At 39.2% G+C, this 21764-nt stretch overlaps 1 protein-coding gene across 9 annotated transcripts in view; it reads left to right on the top strand.

Moving 5' to 3' along the window:
* Window positions 1-21764, top strand: part of rcbtb2 (RCC1 and BTB domain containing protein 2) — a 35021-nt gene that overhangs the window by 3828 nt on the left and 9429 nt on the right. The window contains exons 1-10 of one of the 9 annotated variants that reach the window (XM_062957461.1): window positions 452-561; window positions 4959-5057; window positions 5877-6027; window positions 6942-7100; window positions 8374-8524; window positions 10672-10838; window positions 13827-13985; window positions 15313-15420; window positions 16161-16303; window positions 20159-20349. In XM_062957461.1, the coding sequence (XP_062813531.1) occupies window positions 6945-7100; window positions 8374-8524; window positions 10672-10838; window positions 13827-13985; window positions 15313-15420; window positions 16161-16303; window positions 20159-20349 (1075 nt within the window). In that variant the 5' untranslated portion in view covers window positions 452-561; window positions 4959-5057; window positions 5877-6027; window positions 6942-6944. The other 8 variants (XM_008116283.2, XM_008116300.3, XM_008116289.2 and 5 more) reach the window with 8 other exon arrangements.

Raw genomic sequence — 21764 nt, 5'->3', positions numbered from 1 at the left:
GACGTTTCGCCCGCATCTATGGCAGGCATCCTCAGAGGTTGTGAGGCATATTGGAAACTAAGCAAGTGGGGTTTATATATCTGTGGCAGGTCCAGGGTGGGAGAAAGAACTCTTGTCTACTTGAAGCAAGTGAGAATGTTGCAACTGGCCACCTTGATTAGTATTGAATGGCCTTGCAGCTTCAAAGCCTGGCTGCTTCCTTCCTGGGGAGGTCCTTTGTTGGGAGGTGTTAGCTGGCCCCGATTGTTTCATGTCTGGAAGTGTTTTTAACCCATCCCTTTCTTGGTTTGGTACTTTCAGAACAATAAACGCGCATGCTCCCTTTGGAGGACATACCTTCACAGACTGGTCCCGTGGCCGAATCTAGAAAAGGCGCCTGTGCCTTTAAGAGACTGCTGGCCCAAACCCCAGCCGCGCCTGCCGAGGTAGAAAACAAATAGAAACGGAAAGCCCCGCCCACTGTGCGCTCAAAGCTCCGCCCCTTCTGCCTGGGGCGGGGGGGGGCGCATGCGCGGGAACTCTTTCCCTGCTCCTCGGCCTCCTGGCGGGAAGACGAGGAAGGTAGGCCTTTGAGGGAGCAGCCAGAGCCGCTGCCAGATAAAGCTTTGGGTGAGGGAGGAGAGCAAGGAGGCCTTCCCCTCACGACGGGCCACTTCACCCCTGCCGCCTTCTTGCGCCCTCCCGCCTGGCCCTCACCTCAGGCTTCCCAGTTTAGTTTGCGCTCCGGAGCAAGGAGCCCAGCCTCGCGCTTCCCATTTTGGTGGACTTCAGCTCCCAGCAAGCCTCGGCTGCCTTGCCCAACGGCCGGGGATTCTGGGAGATGGAGTCCCAAACGCCCACAAGGTTTGTCAAGGCCGCCCATTCACACAAAGCTCAGCAGCAGCTGCAGGGCTTCCTTCCAATGGACTCTGCAGGACATGCTTCAGCTGCATTGTATTCTGCCTCCAGATCTGTCTCTGCCGAATCTCCCAGGGAGGACTGATGTGATGGTTGAGAGATTCCTCTACGTCTCTCACCAGCTATACTTCGGTTAAAAATATAACTTGCTAACCATAGCTAGGAGAAGACTTATTCATTGTTCGTAATGGGGAGGGGGTTTCAGAAAGTTAAGTTATTGTATTAATCATTCATTTTTAGTCTTGGAATTTCTAGAGGTGGTATAGAATTTGCAAATGGTTGGCACCAGGGGCTCCTAACTGGACTGGTAGTTATTACCTCTTTCTAAAGTACTTTTTTGTCCTACAGGCAATCCACAAGTTTCAAACAGAATAGTTCTGTACGTTTGTTCTTAAGTTAAATTGATATGTACATCGGAACAGGTACATTTTTAAGTAACTCCAGCCATAAGCTTTGGAGATATAGATATATATAAGCTTATGGATATATATGTAAGCTTTTGGATAGATAGATAGATATATGTATATATGTGTGTGTGTTTATATATAATATATGTATATGTATATAAAAGCTTTGGATAGCATAGAGCAGGGGTCCCCAAACTAAGGCCCGGGGGCCGGATGCGGCCCTCCAAGGTCATTTACCTGGCCCCTGCCCTCAGTTTTATAATATAATATTTTTATATCATTTTAAATAATATAATATATTGTATATACATATAATATTGATAATAATATTATAATGTTATACAATATAATACTAATACTAATGCCATATAATAATATTAATTATATATTATATATTACATATAATATTACAGTATAGTGGTATAGTTCAATATAGTAATATATAATGCTAATGTGATATGCTAATAATATAATATATTGTATGTACATACAGCTGCTCTGAGTCCCCTTTGGGGTGAGAAGGGTGGGATATATATGTAATAAATAAATGTGGTAAATGAATAAATAAATAATTTTAGACTTAAAAGATAAAGGTAAAGGTTTCCCCTGACGTTAAGTCCAGTTGTGTCCAACTCTGGGGGTTGGTGCTCATCTCCATTTCTAAGCCGATGAGCCGGAGTTGTCCGTAGACACCTCCAAGGTCATGTGGCTGGCATGACTGCATGGAACGCCGTTATTTTCCCGCCAGAGCGGTACCTATTGATCTACTCACTTTTGCATGTTTCCGAACTGCTAGGTTGGCAGAAGCTGGAGCTAACAGCAGGCACTCACTCTGCTCCCCGGGTTTGAACCTGGGACTTTTCAGCCTGCAAGTTCAGCAGCTCAGTGCTTTAACACGCTGAGCCACCGGAGGCTCCAATTTTAGACTTAGGCTCACCCAAAGTCTGAAATGACACAACAACAATCCTAATTAATTAACTATCTCATTGGCCAGAAGCAGGTCCACACTTCCCATTGAAATCCTGATAGGTTTATGTTGGTTACAATTGTTTTCATTTTAAAATATTGTATTCTTTCATTGTTGTTGTTGTTTTGCACTACAAATAAGACATGTGCAGTGTGCATAGGAATTTGTTCATATTTTTTTCCCCAAATGATAATTCGGCCCCTCAACAGTCTGAAGGATTGTAGACCGGCCCTTTGCTTTAAAAGTTTGAGGACCCCTGGCATAGAGAAAGGTGAACACCTCTGGTGTTTATTTTGGGATCTGTGCAAAGCTGACTTCATCTCACTTTCTATCCCCGTGAACATTGGATTTTGAAAAAATGACGTTATGGAAACAAGGATTATTGATGAAGCTTCAGGGGAGACACCTTTTCCCCATGATAATAGGGAATTTCAGGAGTGAATTTCCCTTCCAAGGGGTAGTTTTTTCTCACTTCCTGTTGTCTCACCTCCGTCCTTAACTAAGAGCCATTTTTAAGTCGGATGTTTGTAACTCGGGACTGCCTGTATTTAGGTTGCCTTCCCCAAACTGGCACGTTTTGGGTTCATTGGCCCACAAATCACGCTATTCGATTGGTGGGATTTAGAGTGTAGCAGCACATTTGGAAATTGCCAGATTGGAGATTGCTTCCCTAAAGCTTGGGCACTCATTCTGATGAGTTAGAAAAAAAGGGAAAATGTGGGGGTTGGAAGGATACATAGGACATAATTTCTGGCCTGGGCAATTACATTAACAAGTGCAATTGTATTAACAGAGGCTGGCCAAGTGTCTAAAATATTACTTGCCGTTTACTTTCTTAAAATACACTTTCTTATGTGGATGATGACTGTTTTTTTTTTCTGAACTTCAAGCTACACCTAGAGCACACAGTCTCTTAACTAAAGCCTGTGTAACAAGAACATAGTCTAAAAGTACATAATGTGTACAAATATCAACATTTTTATGATACAAAATTGACACACTTCAGTACATCAATCCGGGAAGAAGCCAGAACTGAAAGAAAACATTAACTGCAACATCTAAGTGAAATTGATGCTCCCCCCCCCCTAAAAAAAAGATGAAGTGGTGTATAATAATATGCATGCAACATCAGTTTATTGCTGAACCAAATGGACCTTCAACTCTAAAGAAGTTGATGTGGATTCTGTCTGGGAAGTAATCCAAAAGATCAGCTTTTTGATTTGTCAATATCAGATTCTGAAACTGAATACTAGTGATCAATTTAATCATTTAATGATGCTTCTCTTCACAGAGTTTGAAAAAGCTCGTCTTTACAATCTTATGATTTCTTACTGAATAGTGATGTTTGTACTTCCACTTCAGATAAACATGTGATCCACATAGTTTAAATCCCTGTGGTGTTATTGATGGTGGCAAGTACTGGTTGTAATACTCCACCAGCATACAAGGCCTGTAGCTCTAAAGGAGTGGTGTCATTATCTCCCTTCATCCACCAGAGTTGTTGGCTTGGGTTGGAAAGGGTTGCAGTATCCTAGTAGCAGAACATACCACGCAATAATGAAATGCACCGATACAGGATGGGTGACATTTGGCTCAACAGCACTCTATGTGAAAAATATCTTGGAGACTTTGTGGACAGCAAGTTGAACATGAGCCAACACTGTGATGCAGCAGCTAAAAAAGCCAATGAGATTTTGGGCTGCATCAAAAGGAGTATAGTGTCTACATAGGGAGAAGTCATGGTGTCTCTCTATTCTGCTTTGGTCAGACCTCACCTGGAATACTGTGTCCTTTTCTGGGCACAATTCAAGAGGGATATTGATAAGCTGGAAGGTGTTTAGAAGAGGGCAACTAAAATGATGAACGGTCTGGAGACCATGAATCCCTACAAGGAGCGTCTTAAAGAGCTGGGTCTATTTAGCCTGCAGAATAGAAGGTTGAGAGGAGACATTAATATCTGAAAGGCTGTCATAAGGAAGATGGAGCAGGCTTGTTTTCTGCTGCCCTGGAGACTAGGAGCAATGAGTTCAAATTGCAGGAAAGGAGATTCTGCTTTAACATTAGGAACGGAAGAGCTGTTCAGCAGTGGGACTCACTGCCTCGGAGCCTGGTGGAAACTCCTTCTTTTGAGGCTGGATGACTTCTGCTTTTATTGTGCTTTTCTTGCATGGCAGGGAGTTGGCCTGGATGGCCCATGTGGCCTCTTCCAATTCTATGAAGTGAGGAAGAGGTTTGGGTGTCTGGCATTCTGCTTCACAAGGGAAAGTCTGGATCCCTCTTACTAAGGGCAGAGGTGGAAAGAAGCTTATATTTACTAGTGATAAACATTAAGAGGAAACCAGAAGAGCCATTGCTTCCTCTTATGTATGAATACAGCAGCCATCTTTAACTTAGTGTTATTGGAAGACACTCAGAAACATGGAAGTATTAATAAAGAGGGGTTTTTTTTAGTATTGTCTAATGGGCAAGGATATGATTAAGACCAAGTAAAGGGATGGGAATAGGGTTTAAGAATAACTGAGAAGCCCCGTGCTTTCCACTTTCCTGCTGATACACCCAAACGATGGATAGTAGTTTTGAAAAATGGCTCAGTTCTGTGCAAGTTCTTTCAGGCGTTAGCCGTATCCATTAAAATGTCATTCTCTTGCTCTCAACTGAAGTGGATGTGTTTTTACTTGCATTTTCAGCAGATAATCACTCCCTTTGCGACGCCTTTGAAGATGTTTGGAAGAAAAGGACAAGAAGCTCCTTCATCTATCCCCTAGGCATGAAGAGAAACCTTAGAGGTTCTTTTTATTTCCCTTATATAACTTCAAAACAACAGTTTAAGCAAAGAGATTATAGAAGCTTCACCTTCCAGATGGTTTCTAAGATAGATGTTATTTCTCCAAAATGCACTGAAATTTGATGTGGGACTCTTGCTCCAGTTTGTAGGTTTAAGGAAATACATTTAAAACATATCTGTGACTATTTTAATATCTCACTATACTGCAGAACAATAGACAGTATTTTTAGCATCTAGATTATTCATCAGGTTTTGTACCTCTCAAAGAGAAATTCTCAAGTGTTTGTTCCATTTGAGAGTAAACATGGAATTCCCCAGGCCAATAGCTGAACAACCTTTGCATAGCTTCTTGGACAGGGAGGTTGCAAAGGAGAGACCCAGTCCTTGCTGATTTTTGGGTGTAAGATCCATTGAGGGAGAAAAGGACTCTCAGGTCATCGAAAAGGGGAACTCCCTCATTCTGCAGATATTATGGGAGGGTATCATCATTGTTTTCCTTCTGAGGAAGTTCCAGAGGAGACAGGCACATGTTATTTGTACAGCTGTCTTCCATTTCAACTTGTACCTGTAATAATCTTTTTCTAAGGCACCATCTACACTGCCATATAATTCAGTTTCTGAATGCAGATTGACTTCATTGAACTGCATTATATAGCAGTGTAGATCCAGCCCTGATAACACTTATCTGTGTTTACTTAATCATTGCATCTGGTCCCGTCACATCCTATCCCGTTCTGTCTCTCCACTCCCATATCCTGAAATGTAGCATTTGCAGTTTTTGCTAAAGCACTAAAATGTTGGCTTCTTGTCCCATTGACAGTAAAAAGGTCTACATTACCTGCAAAGGAGTGCAACTTACATAATTAATACAGCCACCTGGTGCCATGTGAACCTGCCTAATATCCTGTTTTCGCAAGACCACTTTTTATTCACATTGACTGTAAAATCCACAAGAGTGCATTTCAAGACAGGTAAGGGAGTTCCAAGATTACATTAATGTAGTTTCAGCCTTTGTGGGCTACCATAATTCACCATGTGATAGTTGCACTTTTAATCCCTTTTTTCCTTCCAAAAAAAAGAGGATGAGACCATTACATGAAAAAATGTGTGGATCTGGCTGGGTCTGGGGCTTTCCAATTTTTAAAGGAAGGAGTAAAGAAAGCCCTACCCAGGCTTCTCAGTATGACAGTTTTTATAAAGAAATACAAAGTAAGAGATGAAGAGCCCTGATTCAGCCACTCCATTTGTATTTCTTTTTCAAAACTCTTACCAGGGAGAAGGGAGAGCCCCAGCCCTACTAGCTTTAACGCAATGATTAAGGAAAGAAAGGCAAGACAAATTTTGGAACCCCAAAAGTGGGTTGCAACTATTATGCAGTTGTGACTATTATGCAGTGAAATACAGTAATTCCCAAAGACCAGCATAAACAAAATAATTGAATATTGTTCTTGCTTTTAAGAATGAAAACTGTTCTTGTGTTGATGAGTTTGCTTTTGAAAAATGATACTTTGGCAAGCAAACGTAAGAATATTGATTGATCAGTTGGGCAAAATTGGTTTTCCTTACCACAGATTTTGGCAACCTTCTGAGCTATGAAGGCCACAGTGACTTAGTAGCTGCAAATATGTGCCCAAATGCATTTAGATGTGCAGACATTTTTGCCTGTGATTCAGAGCAGGATTACTGCTTTTTGGTGACCAGTAGTAATATGGAAACAGTAATCTCATCTACTTTAATGCCACTGAAGAAGGAAGAGAGTAGAGATTGTGATCCCTGTGTTCAAACCTGATTGGGGTTAGGGCATGGAAGCAGTAATTCCATCTGCATAATAATGCCAAGAATGTTTTTGATCTATGTTTTTGATTGTTTATCTATCTTTGTACAGGCTATGCAATATATCTTTTTACTGAAGCAAAATATGCTGGATGTTGGGAAATGGCCAATATTTGCTTTCCGCTCACCAGAGGAGTTGAAGCTAATTCGCCAAGCCTGCGTTTTTGGCAGTGCGGGCAATGAAGTACTTTACGTTACTGAAAATAATGAGGTAACTTCTGGAGACAAGCTATGAAATATAATTTGTCTATATACTACTTATTTGACTGTGGGTACAGGCAGTCCCTGACTTACAAACATTTGATTTACAAATGACTCCTAGCTAAGAATGGGGATGAGACAACAAGTAGTGAGAGAAAGCTACCCCTCGGAAGGGAAAATCACTCCTGAAAGCGTTATAATGGGGAAAAGGTGTCTCCACCAATCCTTGTTTCCACAACAAGCCAATTTTTTCTAAATTCAGTGATCACAGGAACAGAAAGAGGTGAAATCCTCTGAATAGGGGCACAGACAGCAAAACAAACACCACAGATGTATTCACCCTTCCCTATACTATCCAAATGCACTCATATATTTGGCTGGAGTTGCTCTTTAAAAAGGACCCGTTCTGACTTACATTCAAGTCAAATTAAGAACAAACCTAGAGAACCAGTCCTCGTAACTTCAGGACTGCCTGTATTCCATAAATCTATGCAATTTGTGAGACGTTAGTGTCCTTCATGATACCTAACTTTTCATCTAAGTGGAACAAAGTACATGAGAATAAGTGATACTGAGTAAATGTTCTTAATTTGAATAGAATTTTACTTGGTGTCAAATAAAACTTTCCTTCATGCTGAATATGTTTTTCTGTAGTTCAGAATATACAGATAAGATAGAATTGAGATGGCAAATCCTCAACCATGTTTATTGGAGAAATTATTATACATGCAGGCTGGATATACACTGCCATGTAATGAATGCAGTTTCAGAATGCAGAACAACTCATCGAACTGCATTATATGGCAGTGTAGATTCATATGATACCATTCAATGTGATTACAGTAGAGTCTCACTTATCCAAGCCTCGCTTATCCAAGCCTCTGGATAATCCAAGCCATTTTTGTAGTCAATGTTTTAAATATATTGTGATATTTTGGTGCTAAATTCGTAAATACGGTATTTACAACGTAACATTACTGCGTATTGAACTGCTTTTTCTGACAAATGTGTTGTATAACATGATATTTTGGTGCTTAATTTGTAAAATCATAACCTAATTTGATGTTTAATAGGCTTTTCCTTAATCCCTCCTTATTATCCAAGATATTCGCTTATCCAAGCTTCTGCCGGCCCGTTTAGCTTGGATAAGTGAGACTCTACTGTATATTGAAATGTAGATCCAGCTACAGTTAATGGAAATGTTTTTACTTGCTAAGGTAAATGTTAATATAATAATACATGTATTCATATATATTTTTTAAATCTACTGGTGGTGTCACTAGGTTTTTGCCCTTGGCACTAACTGCAGTGGCTGTTTGGGAGTTGGTGACACACAAAACAGCGTTGAACCCCGGAGATTAGATACTTTATGTGGCAAGAAAATAACTTGCCTCAGCTATGGAAGTGGGCCTCATGTTGTTGTAGCAACTGCTGGTGAGTTCTTAAATGTGATTGTCCTTTTAGAATAATCCTTGACAATGAAATTTTTAATTTTTAATTGTAAAAAAAGAGAAGATATCCAAGTTTTTATTGCTTCTAAAAATATTTACATTTAAGTTTTTAGATACCTGAGGGGTTTTGTGAAATCCTCCCTATTTCGGAAAGTGGAACCTACTTATATTTCAAGTGTGAAGATGGAACTTTTGAAACAATAAATAGAAATGCCCTGTATTAATTATGTTTAAATGTTTATTTTGCTCATGAGAAAAGGAAACGAGCAAGGAATGGTTAAACTCCCTTGTAAAACAGAACTGAAATGCAGAAGAATTACATTTTTTAGTCTGGTATAGGAATTGTATGGAGAAATACTAAAGAGAGATGCAGGCTTTCATTCCTGATAGATTATTGATATAAGAGTTATATTAAAAGTAACGGCTGTCAGGTCATAACTCCTTTATTAAAAACATGAGACATATACATCTGCATAAATGAGTAAATCATTCTGTCTACAACATGGTACTATTTTTAAAAAGTTTTCACCAGCGGTGGTGCTTTTATGCTTCTTGTAAACCTCATCAACAATTCCACTTTGGAAAAACCCTTTCGGATATTCTCTGGTCATCTACATCATTGAAGTACTATTCCTGAAGGCTTTCCTTCATCCAACTGAACAAGTTAAAGTCTCAGGATGCCAGATCAGGGCTGTCAGGTGAATGTAGCACCACTTGCCATCCCATTTGTACAAGATCCCATAATGTTGCCAAATAAGTATTGTGGCATAATTAGATTGCATTTAGTTGTTTCTCTGGTCTTTTATTGCGGATTACTTCTCAAAGTTTCTGGAGTGATACAGTGTAGTAGTCACTGTTAATTGGTATCCCACACTTGAGGAAATCAAGCAAAATCAGTCCCTTGTCATTCCAAAAGACATTTCCCATAATCTTCTGTGATGAGTGCTGGATTTAGAATTTATTTTGTTTAGAGGAAGTGCCGTGCTGCCACTCCATGGATTGATTTTTAATCTCTGGATTATTCAGGTATGCCCAGGTCTCACCAGTGCAAACATTCCCAAAAAAGGTGTCCTCCTGGATTTCAAATGCTGTCAGCTGTTCCAAACAAATGTGCAGTCTTTTCTCTTTGGAGTCACCTGGTAATTGATGAGGAACCCACATAGCACACACTGTCCTGTATCCAGAGTTGTGAATAATCTGCTCAACAGCCTGTGACCACAAACGAATTCCTCAGCAATCTTTTGGATAGTCATACATTGGTGTGCAGAAATCATGACATCTACTTTATTTTGGTTTTCATTGGAGGCTGCTGTCAATGGCCTTCCAACCTTCCAATACATATTTTGTCCTCAGTGCTGGTTTTGTTGTCTTTAAATCTTTTTACCCATTTTTGCACCTTACTCTCCTCAACTTGATGACTGCTCTCAGTTTCTGCTTCACATCCATAGTTATACAAACATCTGGAATTACAGAATTTTTGTCGATCAAAAATTCTGTAATAATGTGTAATAGCATCACATTTGGATTAATAGTTTCAAAGAAAGTAGCACACAGGCACAACTTTCAGTACAACTCTTCCTGAGTTCCTAATTTGAGTACGTTCCTCAAAGTGGTGCGTCTCCCTTCCCCCCTCATACTATGTCTGTGGTTCGCAACCTGTGGGTCCCCAGATGTTTTGGTCTTTAACTCCCAGATATCCTAACATCTGGTAAACTGGCTGGGGTTTTTGGGAGTTGTAGGCAAAAACACCTGGGGACCCAGTGAGAAAAGGGCCACACACCTTTATAGTTCTTTTCCAGAAAATTGCATATTTCATTCTCTAAGGCTGACAAAATATTGGTAATGCCAATAGAACACCCTCCCTATATCCATGTTGGTGTCAGCCATTCTTCTTTCTATTAATATATGCACACGACGGAATGGAAATGTTAATATCAGTTATGACCTATGTAAGCATTAATTCATAAAAGGGAAAGTTTAGAAACGACTCTTTGTGGCAGAAAATGATTCAGTCTTCATGTACACGTAAGAAATTATATTTTCTGATTTTGTCTTTAAGAAAAAGTTAATAGCTGTGTAATGTAGCCATTTGTTGGTACTCCCTTTTACAATTATTTCCTTATGTTACAGAAGGGGAAGTATATACCTGGGGCCATAATGCTTACAGTCAGCTGGGAAATGGAACAACAAATAATAGTTTACTGCCTTGTCAAATCTCTACCAACTTGGTAAACAAGAAAGTCACTGAAGTAGCCTGTGGCTCCCATCATTCTATGATCCTAACTTCTGATGGAGAGGTGAAACAAGCTGTCATTACTTTGTGCAAGTTGTTTTTGAACTTTGTCTAATATAGAAAGGAGCAACAATTCTATATGCGATGAAATTAGGATGAAACTTGTGTATTAATAGATATCAAAGTTGTACTTGAGTTTACAACTGGTGTTGCTCAGGTATCCTTGGAACCGCTGCCGCCTACCTTCTTTCTCTAGCTCTGAGGCGGCCTACCTCATAATATCTCCATTGCAACACTCTAGCAACAGAGGGCAGGCTTTCCTTGTGGATCCTTCCTTCCTTCCCCTCATAAACATCATCTTACTTTCTTAGTGACATCACAGAGGGCCACTTCACCTATCAGTATTTTGTGGTTCAAACAAATAGACAAGCATTCATACATTGACTTTTATGCTGTGTGTGTGTTTACAGTGAGTGCATAGTCCATTTCTAAATGTTAATTTTGTTTCTGCATGTGCATCCCACAAACACGTTGGCTATTGCATGTGCCAAATTTAGATGTTAAGGGTCCATAGAGAAGATAGTTCCCAAGTATTTTGCTAGAGCCAGAGCCTGAACATATTTAGGGTGAAATATAACTGTAAGGTTTAACAAGGGTGTTTATGTGATTTTAAGTTTACTACAAAACTGTTTTATTCTGCCTTCAGTTTGCAAGCTTAAAAGGAGGTACAAGCTTAAATAAAAAGATAGCCTGAAGGTTCCTAGAAGCACTACACAATCATTGCTCTCTGCTGTAAACTACAAGTGGAGCTAGAATTAGCTATCCACAGTTTTGGGGGTCTGCCATTTTTGTCCTTTTTTGGTCTTGGTTTGGGCATCCCACTGTGTTTCATCCTTGCAATAAGTATAACATAGTTGCGTGCACAGAATTGCCCCCTCTTGCTTTCTCATACCTCCATCATTGCCATGTACTCACATTTAAAGTGAGGGCTTCTCAGTAACATGGTAAAAATGTGTTAGGCAATTCTTAATTACATAGCTACCAATTTATTTCTTGAAAACAGTATCTGCATTGCACCTATATTTCTGAGTTCTAAGTATTTATGTCTGCACTATAAATCACACCAGTTTCACAAGCATCAGCCAGATGAGGGGATTTGTTATCTCAGTCAGTGTGCTTCAGTACAATTTGCTACTTCAGTTACTGTTGCTAATCCAAATTAAGGATAATACAGTGAGGCGGTGGTTATTTTCCATTCATTTGGATACTGCAAATATATTTTCTAATCAGAATAACAAGCTAGAGACAATTTTGTGATAAGTGACGCAGCATTTCTGTATAGGTAAACACAATAATAGTGATGATGATGATGATGATGATGATGATGATGATGATGATGATATTCTTACCCGCCTCTCCTCATGGCTTGAGGTGGGTTACAAAATAATTAAAATACATAAGCACAGCAAAAACATTACAAATACACTAAAACATATCACCATAAAAGTTACACACCAAAACGTATCTCTGCAAAACAATCGCAAGAAGACTCTTCAATGTTGCCCCAGTTGGAGTGTCTGCATAGAATAATAAAAGTTAAATCATTCCATAGCCTGGTAGACACTGACAAATATGTAGATATTTATAAAGTAAAATGATTATTTTTTACATCCATTTTATGGACTTTGATTAGAGCAGTGGTTTTCAACCTGTGAGTCCCCAGGTGTTTTGGCCTAAAACTCCCAGAAATCTTAGCCAGTTTACCAGCAATTAGGATTTCTGGGAGTTGAAGGCTAAAACATCTGGGGACCCACAGGTTGAGAACCACTGAATTACAGTGTGTATGTTCTATGATCCATAATGATAACATTTGAGATTTTCCTGCCTATGATTTTGAAATAAAGGTTACTAGGCCTCACCTTCCTTAGCCCTTCTGCAATTTCTTTATAGCTGCTGTCTAAATGATTCAACGCCTAGGTATCAAGTTCACTCCAGGTCTCTTTCAGGCAAACTATTGTAGGATTCCAGTGATTTTTTGTCTACCATTTCATTTTTCTCCTTTTTGGAATCCCAAAGAATTGAATTGAACCCTGACTACTTTATGTCTATCAGTTGTGATTTTCAACTATGATTCCCTATTTAAACGTCAATGCTAGGAGGAACAAGATAATAACTATTAATTGTATCAGTTCTGCTAATGTAGGGTGCTTTGCTACAATATATGTTTCACAGATTGTCAAAGTTATAATTTGATATTAATGTTGCCTCCATTTCATTTTCACCATATTGCTTCTGCTATGTTCATCAATTATGTTAATTTTATCAATTGTTTGGTTGTTATCAATTAAATTTATAACACACACACACACATATAATGAAAATATGTATGTATGTTTGTCCTGCAAGGGCCCCTTGATGGATCTGGGTTTAAATAAAAAGACACCCCATTTGTGGCTAGGATCCCAAAAATAAATAAATAGGTAGTTGTGTATGTAGTGCTGAGATCCAACTACAAGAGGGCAGTAGAAAGGCTTCCCCAAAGGGGGGAGAAGACACTGTCTAGTCCATGAAGAGGCTCAAGCAAAGATGGAGTCAAAGTGCAGAAGGGGGAAAGGCAGTCCTCAGGATGACAAAACTTGGGTAATAATTGATTCTTCACAGAATCCTGTATTCAGATCACTATATTTTGATGCATGAAGAAAATAATTAACTTGAGTTAATTTGTACTGAGAAGCTGAGTAATAAAATGTTTATAAAACATTAGTGTCTGTACCCAGCGCTGCTCGGGCGGATATGCTTTTTCTAATAGTAGCATTAATGCTATCATAAGGTTTACAATGAATATTTCTAATAAACAGCATTAGAAAATGCATACACAAGCAACACTGGGTACATACGCTAGTACACTTATAAAATTAGGGAAATTTTGGAGTGTTTATTACTGGGAACTGAAAAAATAACAATATTGGCCAGTGAGTTTTTTGCAAAATGTTTTATAATCTGGCATTTGGCATTATAACATTGTGATACAATTTCAGTCTCTTCTTAACAGGTATATACGTGGGGCTATAATAACTCAGGGCAAGTTGGATCTGGGTCAACAGCAAATCAGGCAATCCCTAGAAGAGTTACTAGCTGCTTACAGAATAAGATAGCAGTCAACATTGCTTGTGGACAGATGTGTTCGATGGCTGTCGTAGAAAATGGGGAGGTAAGATTATTATTTAGCATTACCAAGTCAATTGTTTTGTCTTGTGAGTTATGTAATGCTTATAATGTTGTAGACTAAATGGTTGACAATGTTCCCTTTGGATATTTCCATAGGCAGTGCTAGTAATTGAGACACATGTTTATTTTATTAGGGTTTTTTTTAGATGCATAGTTGTGTGGAGTTAAGGCACAGGATCCCCGCAACACTGGAAAAATGCAAATATGAATAAAATTTTTGAATGCATATTTGTAGTTCATTCATTAAATATTTGTATCCCATCCTTTATCTGCTCATAGGGTGGTCTGCAATAAAATGAAATTGAAACCATTAATACAAAAGTTTAAATGACTAAAAATCTATTACGTATTTTTCAGTTTAAAACGAGACAACTTAAAGTGGGTTAAAACAGCCTTGAATAATATAAGAGCAGGCTGGATAAAATCAATTTAGACTGAAGACTTAAACAATAAGCCAGGATTTAACTGGGAGCTGAAATGGTTCTTATATTGGGGCCAAATGGGCCTCCAGAGGGAGGGAATTATACAGTTGGGGTGCCATCACAGAAAAGGCCCTCTCACACATCTTTCTACAATGTATTTTCCCTACTGGTGGGAGACAGAGAAGGTCCCTTCCAGTAAATCTCTATTCTCTTTTTTTTTCTCTCCTATCACTCAGCCGATTTTTGGCAGTCACAAGTTAAAATTGAGGTGGTTCTTGAGTTGGGGTGGGAAATGAGAAAAAGCTATTCAGTAGGAATCTCAGTGGAAAATACCTGATTCTGGTAGAATATTGGCTTTAACCTGTCTTGCATAAGAAAACAAGCATTGTGTGGGAAGTGTAATATGGGGGATTACTCTGCAAGTAAAATCACATCTACAAAGTGATTTCATAAGATGAATAATAAAACAATAGCATTCCCAAACTGGCTGAACTAGCTGCTGCTTGGGCAGTTCAATTGCAGGAGAAATTATTCATACTCCAAAAGTCACTGACGATCATCTCCCTCTCCAATCCAACATTTCACAGGATTTGAGGGGAATAAATGCTGGAAACACCCAACAATCCAGCACTACCCAAGCAGTTTCCTATTCTGAATCACACAGGGATTTCCCTGACCAGGCAGACAATTTTTTAACCTATATAGTTGGCATGTTTTAATATGTCCACAAAGTATGGAATTACTGTTGGCATTGGCTCTCTAATTCTAATGAACAGCAAAATTGAAAGGATTTTAATAGATTCCTTAAGATTATTCCATAGACCCTGTAGTGAATTTTGCATGCCTGTTCCTTACACTTGAATACTGATTGAAATTGTCTTTTCTAAGGTTTATGTGTGGGGTTACAATGGCAACGGGCAACTTGGACTGGGCAATAGTGGAAATCAGCCAACCCCTTGTAGAATAGCAGCTTTACAAGGCATCCGTGTGCAACGGGTATGTGTTCTTCATTTTCCTATCCAGGCCTTTCGAAGACCACAAACTCACTCTCAAAGTGTGCTTTGTCTTAGCCAAACTGGCCCTAGCCATGCACATGAGAGAAGTTGTCAGCCAGTTGAGGAAATCCAAGCATATTTATTATTATTTATTTACGATATTTGTAAACCCCTCCCTTCTCAACCCTGAGGGGGACTCAGAGTGGCTTCACATATTGGCAACAATTCATTGCCATGAAAACCAACAATTGGTAAAAACATTTACATTAGAAACAGAGAATTAGAACAAATACAAACAGATAATTTAATTATTAAAATCACATAATCCAATGTGGTAGTCCAGGGCCACTCCAGATGTCAGTTGCACATATTCATTGTTCATTTATTGCACTGCAGTTAGTCTCCATAGTCTTTTTTCAATGAATCATGTGATCTCAGCCGCTCTGAGTCCCTACAGGGAGATGATGGCGGGATAAAAAAATAAAGTTATTATTATCTCAAGTGAAACTAACACCCTGTAAGCTTTCTTCTTACATGCATTTTTCTTTTAAAGATTTTGTTTATCAATCAAAAAAAATGTCCTACAGACTATGTTTGATAGTTTTTACAGGAAAAAAGAAGGAACTCTGCCTAACTCCTTTCTTGCTCCTCGTGTCTCTAAGCCCAGCCACAAATGTCTGCCTGTGCCTGGCTCGGACAAGGCGGTTGGCAGAAATTATTTGAGTTTCTTTTCTTTCCTAGGTTGCCTGTGGCTATGCACACACACTAGTGCTAACAGATGAAGGTCAGATGTATGCCTGGGGAGCCAATTCCTATGGCCAGTTGGGCACTGGAAACAGAAGCAACCAGTCATACCCTGTGCCAATCACCGTGGATAAAGACAGGTAATATTCCATTAATAATTAATCAACATTTTTCTTAAACACTGTATGAGAGCATAAGAAAAAGTACACCTGTTGTATTGCATGGATCAAAAGCAGGTAGGCCCACATAAAACATGCTTAAGGAAGTGAGAAGAAGGTGACTTAGCACTGGACAATCATTCTGTGTTTTTCCTTACTTCCTCTGAAATGATACCTTCCTCTCCATTACATTGTAAGGTTATACATTTTTATTTTTGCAAGTTAGAACTGTAACCTGTGATCAGAGTTATTTTTTCTTTAAAAACTTAAATTGTGCAGTCCACTTGTATTTCCAGACATCCAACTGCTGTTTTTCCACTGCAATTCTGAACTGGTCAGAATTGTGAAGGGTGATCTGGGGGAAGACGGTCTCTGGGTGGGACAACCGCTCAGTTTCCCCTCTTGCTACTCCTCTCTTCTCTACCTGTAAATAGCCTTTTCTAGCACTGTTTTGCAGAAAAGACACAATAGCATATTGTTTGGTTTATGTGCAGATGTATTGTACATACAAATTTGCATCCCACCCATTTATCAATTATGACTAACATCCTAATAAAGTTGCATGAGACTAAATCAAAGATTGAAATAGAAGCTAAGAAAGACCAGAAGCAATAAACCAACCTAATGAAAACCAAAAGACCTATGGTAGCAGAATCAAAGACCTGTTTAAAAAGTGGCACATTTAAGGAGGCATTTATAAACATTCTTCTGGAGTTTTAACATACCTAGAATTTGTTGAGTTTTACTGCGTTTGGCTTTGGCAGATGTTTGGCATCTGCGTTTGGCAGATGTTATAGTTGTCAAAAGTTTGGTACATGATGTGTCCATTTATCACTTCATTGATCAAGGCTGTAGCACTCAGATGTCTGTCTGTTTTTCTACTCAAAGAGAATGTGTTTTGATTTTAAGTGGTTGTGTGCAATGTTTTATATCCAAAGTGAGTATGTAACTTTTTATGTCTCTAAGCATGTCTTTAATTGCTATCCATAATATTATTTTTAAAATTGGGTGACTATAGATAGCAGTTTCTGATTCCTTGGGAATACTGATACATTTCATGTCCAAAACAGTGTTTGCTTTTTAAATCATTCAGTGAAGGACATGTACTATACAGTAGAGTCTCACTTATCCAAGCCTCGCTTATCCAAGTTACTGGATTATCCAAGCTATTTTTTGTAGTCAATGTTTTCAATATATCATGATATTTTGGTGCTAAATTCGTAAATACAGTAATTACAACATAACATTACTGCGTATTGAACTGCTTTTTCTGTCAAATGTGTTGTATAACATGATATTTTGGTGCTTAATTTGTAAAATCATAACCTAATTTGATGTTTAATAGGCTTTTCCTGAATCCCTCCTTATTGTCCAAGATATTCGCTTATCCAAGCTTCTGCTGGCCCATTTAGCTTGGATATGTGAGACTCTACTGTATTTAGAACTGCTCATCAAACCTCATCCACACCCCACATGTCCTGAAAGGACCAGTGACTCTAAATATAACTCATTTCACCATAGTTGAACCTCAATTAGTTTGAGGCTGGGCAACAGAATTTTCCAAGCCTTCATGTTGTCCTTTCACATTCAATCTAGGAGCTGTTGGCCAATGTGTGTTTTCTGCTCAGTCGCATAGTTTCCATGTTTTGAGTTCAGTAGGGGCCTCCTTGTTCTATGTCATGAATATCTGTCAAGCAGTCTGTTTAACAGTGTATGTACTAAAAATGCTTTCTGTGAGGAACAGCTCAAAGGATTCTTGGCTGTTTTCTTTCTTTGCATACTTTTTTGGCCCTGCCTCTCCTTGTAGAATGTGTCTAGCTCAAGCATGGGCAGACTTTGGCCTTCCAGTATTTTGGACTTCAACTTCCACAATTCCTAACAGTCTACCGGCGGTTAGGAATTGTGGGAGTTGAGGTCCAAAACACCTGGAGGGCTGAAGTTTGCCCATACCTGGTCTAGCTGCTGTGTGGATTTCTGTCCCTGGCTCTCATGACAACAGTATCTCCACTGGACTTTCCTGGATAGACTCAGGGATGGGCAGCTGCTGCTTCGTGTTTGAGCAGTGGGCTGGGGTGCTAAGGATTGAGTGTTCACCAGTAACTGCAACAAAAGATAGCGCTTTGTATCTGATAATCCTTGAAACTATAAACTACAGGCTCTGCTGACCGAGGTTTCTAGTTATGTCTGAATTTACAGGCTGTTGACAATCACTGTTACAGTCACTGTTCTGTCTTAAAAGATTACCTCAGAGACAAGAGTGAATTTATGAACTTCTGAAGCTGAGTCCTGAACAGTTGAGAAACAAAATCTAACAGTTCAAAATCTTGGATTTGCCTCTTATGCTTTTGGATACTCAAACTATGAAATCCATATATAGTCTGAATAATTATGAGTAACTACCGTGTTTCCCCGAAAATAAGACAGTGTCTTTTTTTCTTTTTTTTTTTTGCTCCCAAAGATGTGCTAGGTCTTATTTTTAGGGGATGTCTTATTTTTTCCATGAAGAATTCACATTTATTGTTGAACAAAAAAATGAACATTTATTATATACTGTACAGTAGTTGTCATCACAAACCAACATAACCAGATAAACGGAATCCTATCAAGAATTTCTTGTTACTACTGTATAAATATAAATAATATAACATTTTAATGTATTATTACCATTATTTCCATTTACAACTGGTATGTACATTTACCAATCCTGCAAGTTCTGGTGTTTTGTTTGGTGGGCGCCGGCCATGCTTCCAAACAAAAACTTTGCTAGGTCTTACTTTCGGGGGAGGCCTTATATTTAGCAATTCAGCAAAACCTCTGCTAGGTCTTATTTTTTGGGGATGTCTTATTTTCGGGGAAACAGGGTATTATAAACTATTATATACTCTGAATCTGAAACCTCTCCCACTTGGCTGCTATCATCATCCTCCTCCTCAAGATCTGGAAGACCCGCTCCTGCGCCGGTATATCTGGAAAAAGTCAGCTTCTTTTTGGACTGGTCTTCACCACTCGTTATCTGGATCTCTTCACTTCATTCATTTCACTTTATAACACTTCTATGAAGCTAATCTACGTTGCTTGCTCGTATGCCACAGTCTACCTGATCTACATGAAATTCAAGGCTACTTATGATGGAAACCACGATACATTCAGAATTGAGTTTCTTGTTGGTCCAGTTGGTGGCCTGTCTTTTCTAGGTTTATAATAAACCTTGTTTTTGTGTTATGTCTGTGAGCCCTTTTACACAAACAACTAATGCGAGCTTGATCTGGTGTCTTGGATGCAGGATTGGGCCCAATCCTGGGACTCCCTCAGCATCATCTGAGACAAGGGTGCCTTAAGATTAATCCTGATCAGGCCTATGTGGCGTTTAGCTTCTTGAGAGCTGACCTGTTTCCGTACTGACCCCAGTGATCATTGCGGACGTACCTTGTGTCATGAAATTCAAGAGAGGGAGGGAGGGAGAGCAACAAAAATACACTCTTTTTCCTGGTGGCATTTGTTTACACAGGCAGGAAGGAGCATAAAGGATATAACATCCTCCTCATACAAGAGGGAGGACAAAGCTTAATAAGGACATTAAATTTTGAGGTTCCAAGAGGTCTATACTATGGAGAGATTGCAGAAACCAGACACCACCACTCCCAAAACACAAATCATCTTAGTTTTTCAAAGTGACATGGGCCTTTATAATGAGGGATCAGAGAAAGGGGACTGTGTTACAAATGTGTACTAGTTTTGTACTAGACCTGATGCTTGGGCACTGACCAACTGTATCCAGGCTTCGTCACTGCATGTTATTCTTACACGACTGTTTCTTATGTTTGCTTTTACATGTAGAGTCATAGAGATTGCTGCATGTCACTCTGCTCATACTTCTGCTGCTAAAACGCAGGGTAGCCAAGTGTACATGTGGGGTCAGTGCCGGGGACAGTCTATCACTCTTCCATACCTCACCCACTTCGCCTGCACTGATGATGTGTTTGCTTGTTTTGCTACTCCTGCAGTGACTTGGCGTCTTCTTTCAGTAGGTGAGCTTCAAATTAATTTTGTCTGCATTACTGTGTCTTATTTTTTTCTTGAAGTTATCTAAATATTTGGTGTGCCTTGGATCACAATTTGGTGAAGAGGCAAGCCGCAATTCCTTGATTTATTAAGTCTACTTCTGTTTCCTATTCATGATTTTAAAAAACAGGTTCTTTGTGTACTTAGAAATGGCTCCCTAGTCTAGTCTATTGAAAAATACTTTCAGTCTAGTGTACTCTGGATATCCTAAGAGTTCATTAATACCGTAGTTGGATAAAATGTCAAATGTGGCTTTTGCAGTTGGAAAGGAAAAGAGCAGAAGGGTGCCTATTTGGGTCTCTATCTGAAATAATATTTTATTGTCTTAAAACTAGAAGGTTTTAAGTATTAATCTGTATGAATCTGTACGATTTCATGGAGATTACCAGATTTCAAGTACTTTCGAATTGGTGCTCAATTTGCCCTGGGATATTGCCGGTATGATTGTCCTTGTTAGACACATTTCCATGCCTCCTCCAGGCACACCAGGCAACAAATCTGTATACTGTTTCACAATGTTTCAAGGATAAACCTTTCAGGAACATGGATAACTGGGGGAAATTATTTCAAATATGTCAATGGAGCCACAAATGGCTGCTAAATATCCTCAGCTACTGGGGGTGAAGCTACTGCCTTCTCAGAAGCTGCTTTTAGTCCTATTCAGAAGAAAAGCAGGGTATAAAATAAATATAAGTAAATATACTGAAAATTCACATCCCAAAAATGCAAGCAAGCCAAGTATAAAAAGTCTGATTTTTTAAATGCAGTTTAGTAGGTTGTTCACATAGGATACCCAGGCAGGCAACAGAGAAAAAAATAGAAAAACTCTACAATCAAGACAGCAAATAAAAAACCCAAACACTTTGAAAATAGGGGAATTCCAGACATGAAACAATCAGGCCAACTAATACCTCCCAACAAAGGATTCCCCCAGGCAGGAATCGGCCAGGCCTTGAGGCTGCAAGGCCATTAAATGCTAATCAAGGTGATGAATTACAACATTCACACTTGCCTTAAACAGACAAGAGTTCTTTCTCCCACCCTGGACCTTCCACAGATATATAAACCTCACTAGCTTAGTTTACAATTTACCTCATAACCTCTGAGGATGCCTGCCATAGGTGTGAGCAAAACGTCAGAAAAAAAAATGCTTCTGGAACTTGGCCATACAGCCCAGAAACCTCACAGCAACCCAATGATTCCAACCATGAAAGCCTTCGACAACACAAAAGACAGAGCTTTTCTAGAAGCAGAATTCAGTTTAGAAGCTGCCACAAAATAATGGTGTAGCTATTTAAAGCTGCTCTAGAAACAGAAGGGAGGAAGAAGGGAAATGAGATGTGATGACAGTGTGAATGTAGTGGCTTGCTTTGGTTTACAG

The sequence above is a fragment of the Anolis carolinensis genome, chromosome 1, assembly GCF_035594765.1.
Source record: "Anolis carolinensis isolate JA03-04 chromosome 1, rAnoCar3.1.pri, whole genome shotgun sequence".
In the NCBI taxonomy this organism is placed as follows: Eukaryota; Metazoa; Chordata; class Lepidosauria; order Squamata; family Dactyloidae; genus Anolis; species Anolis carolinensis.
Note: the sequence above shows the minus strand (reverse complement) of the source record. Positions and strands in the feature narration are given on the sequence as shown.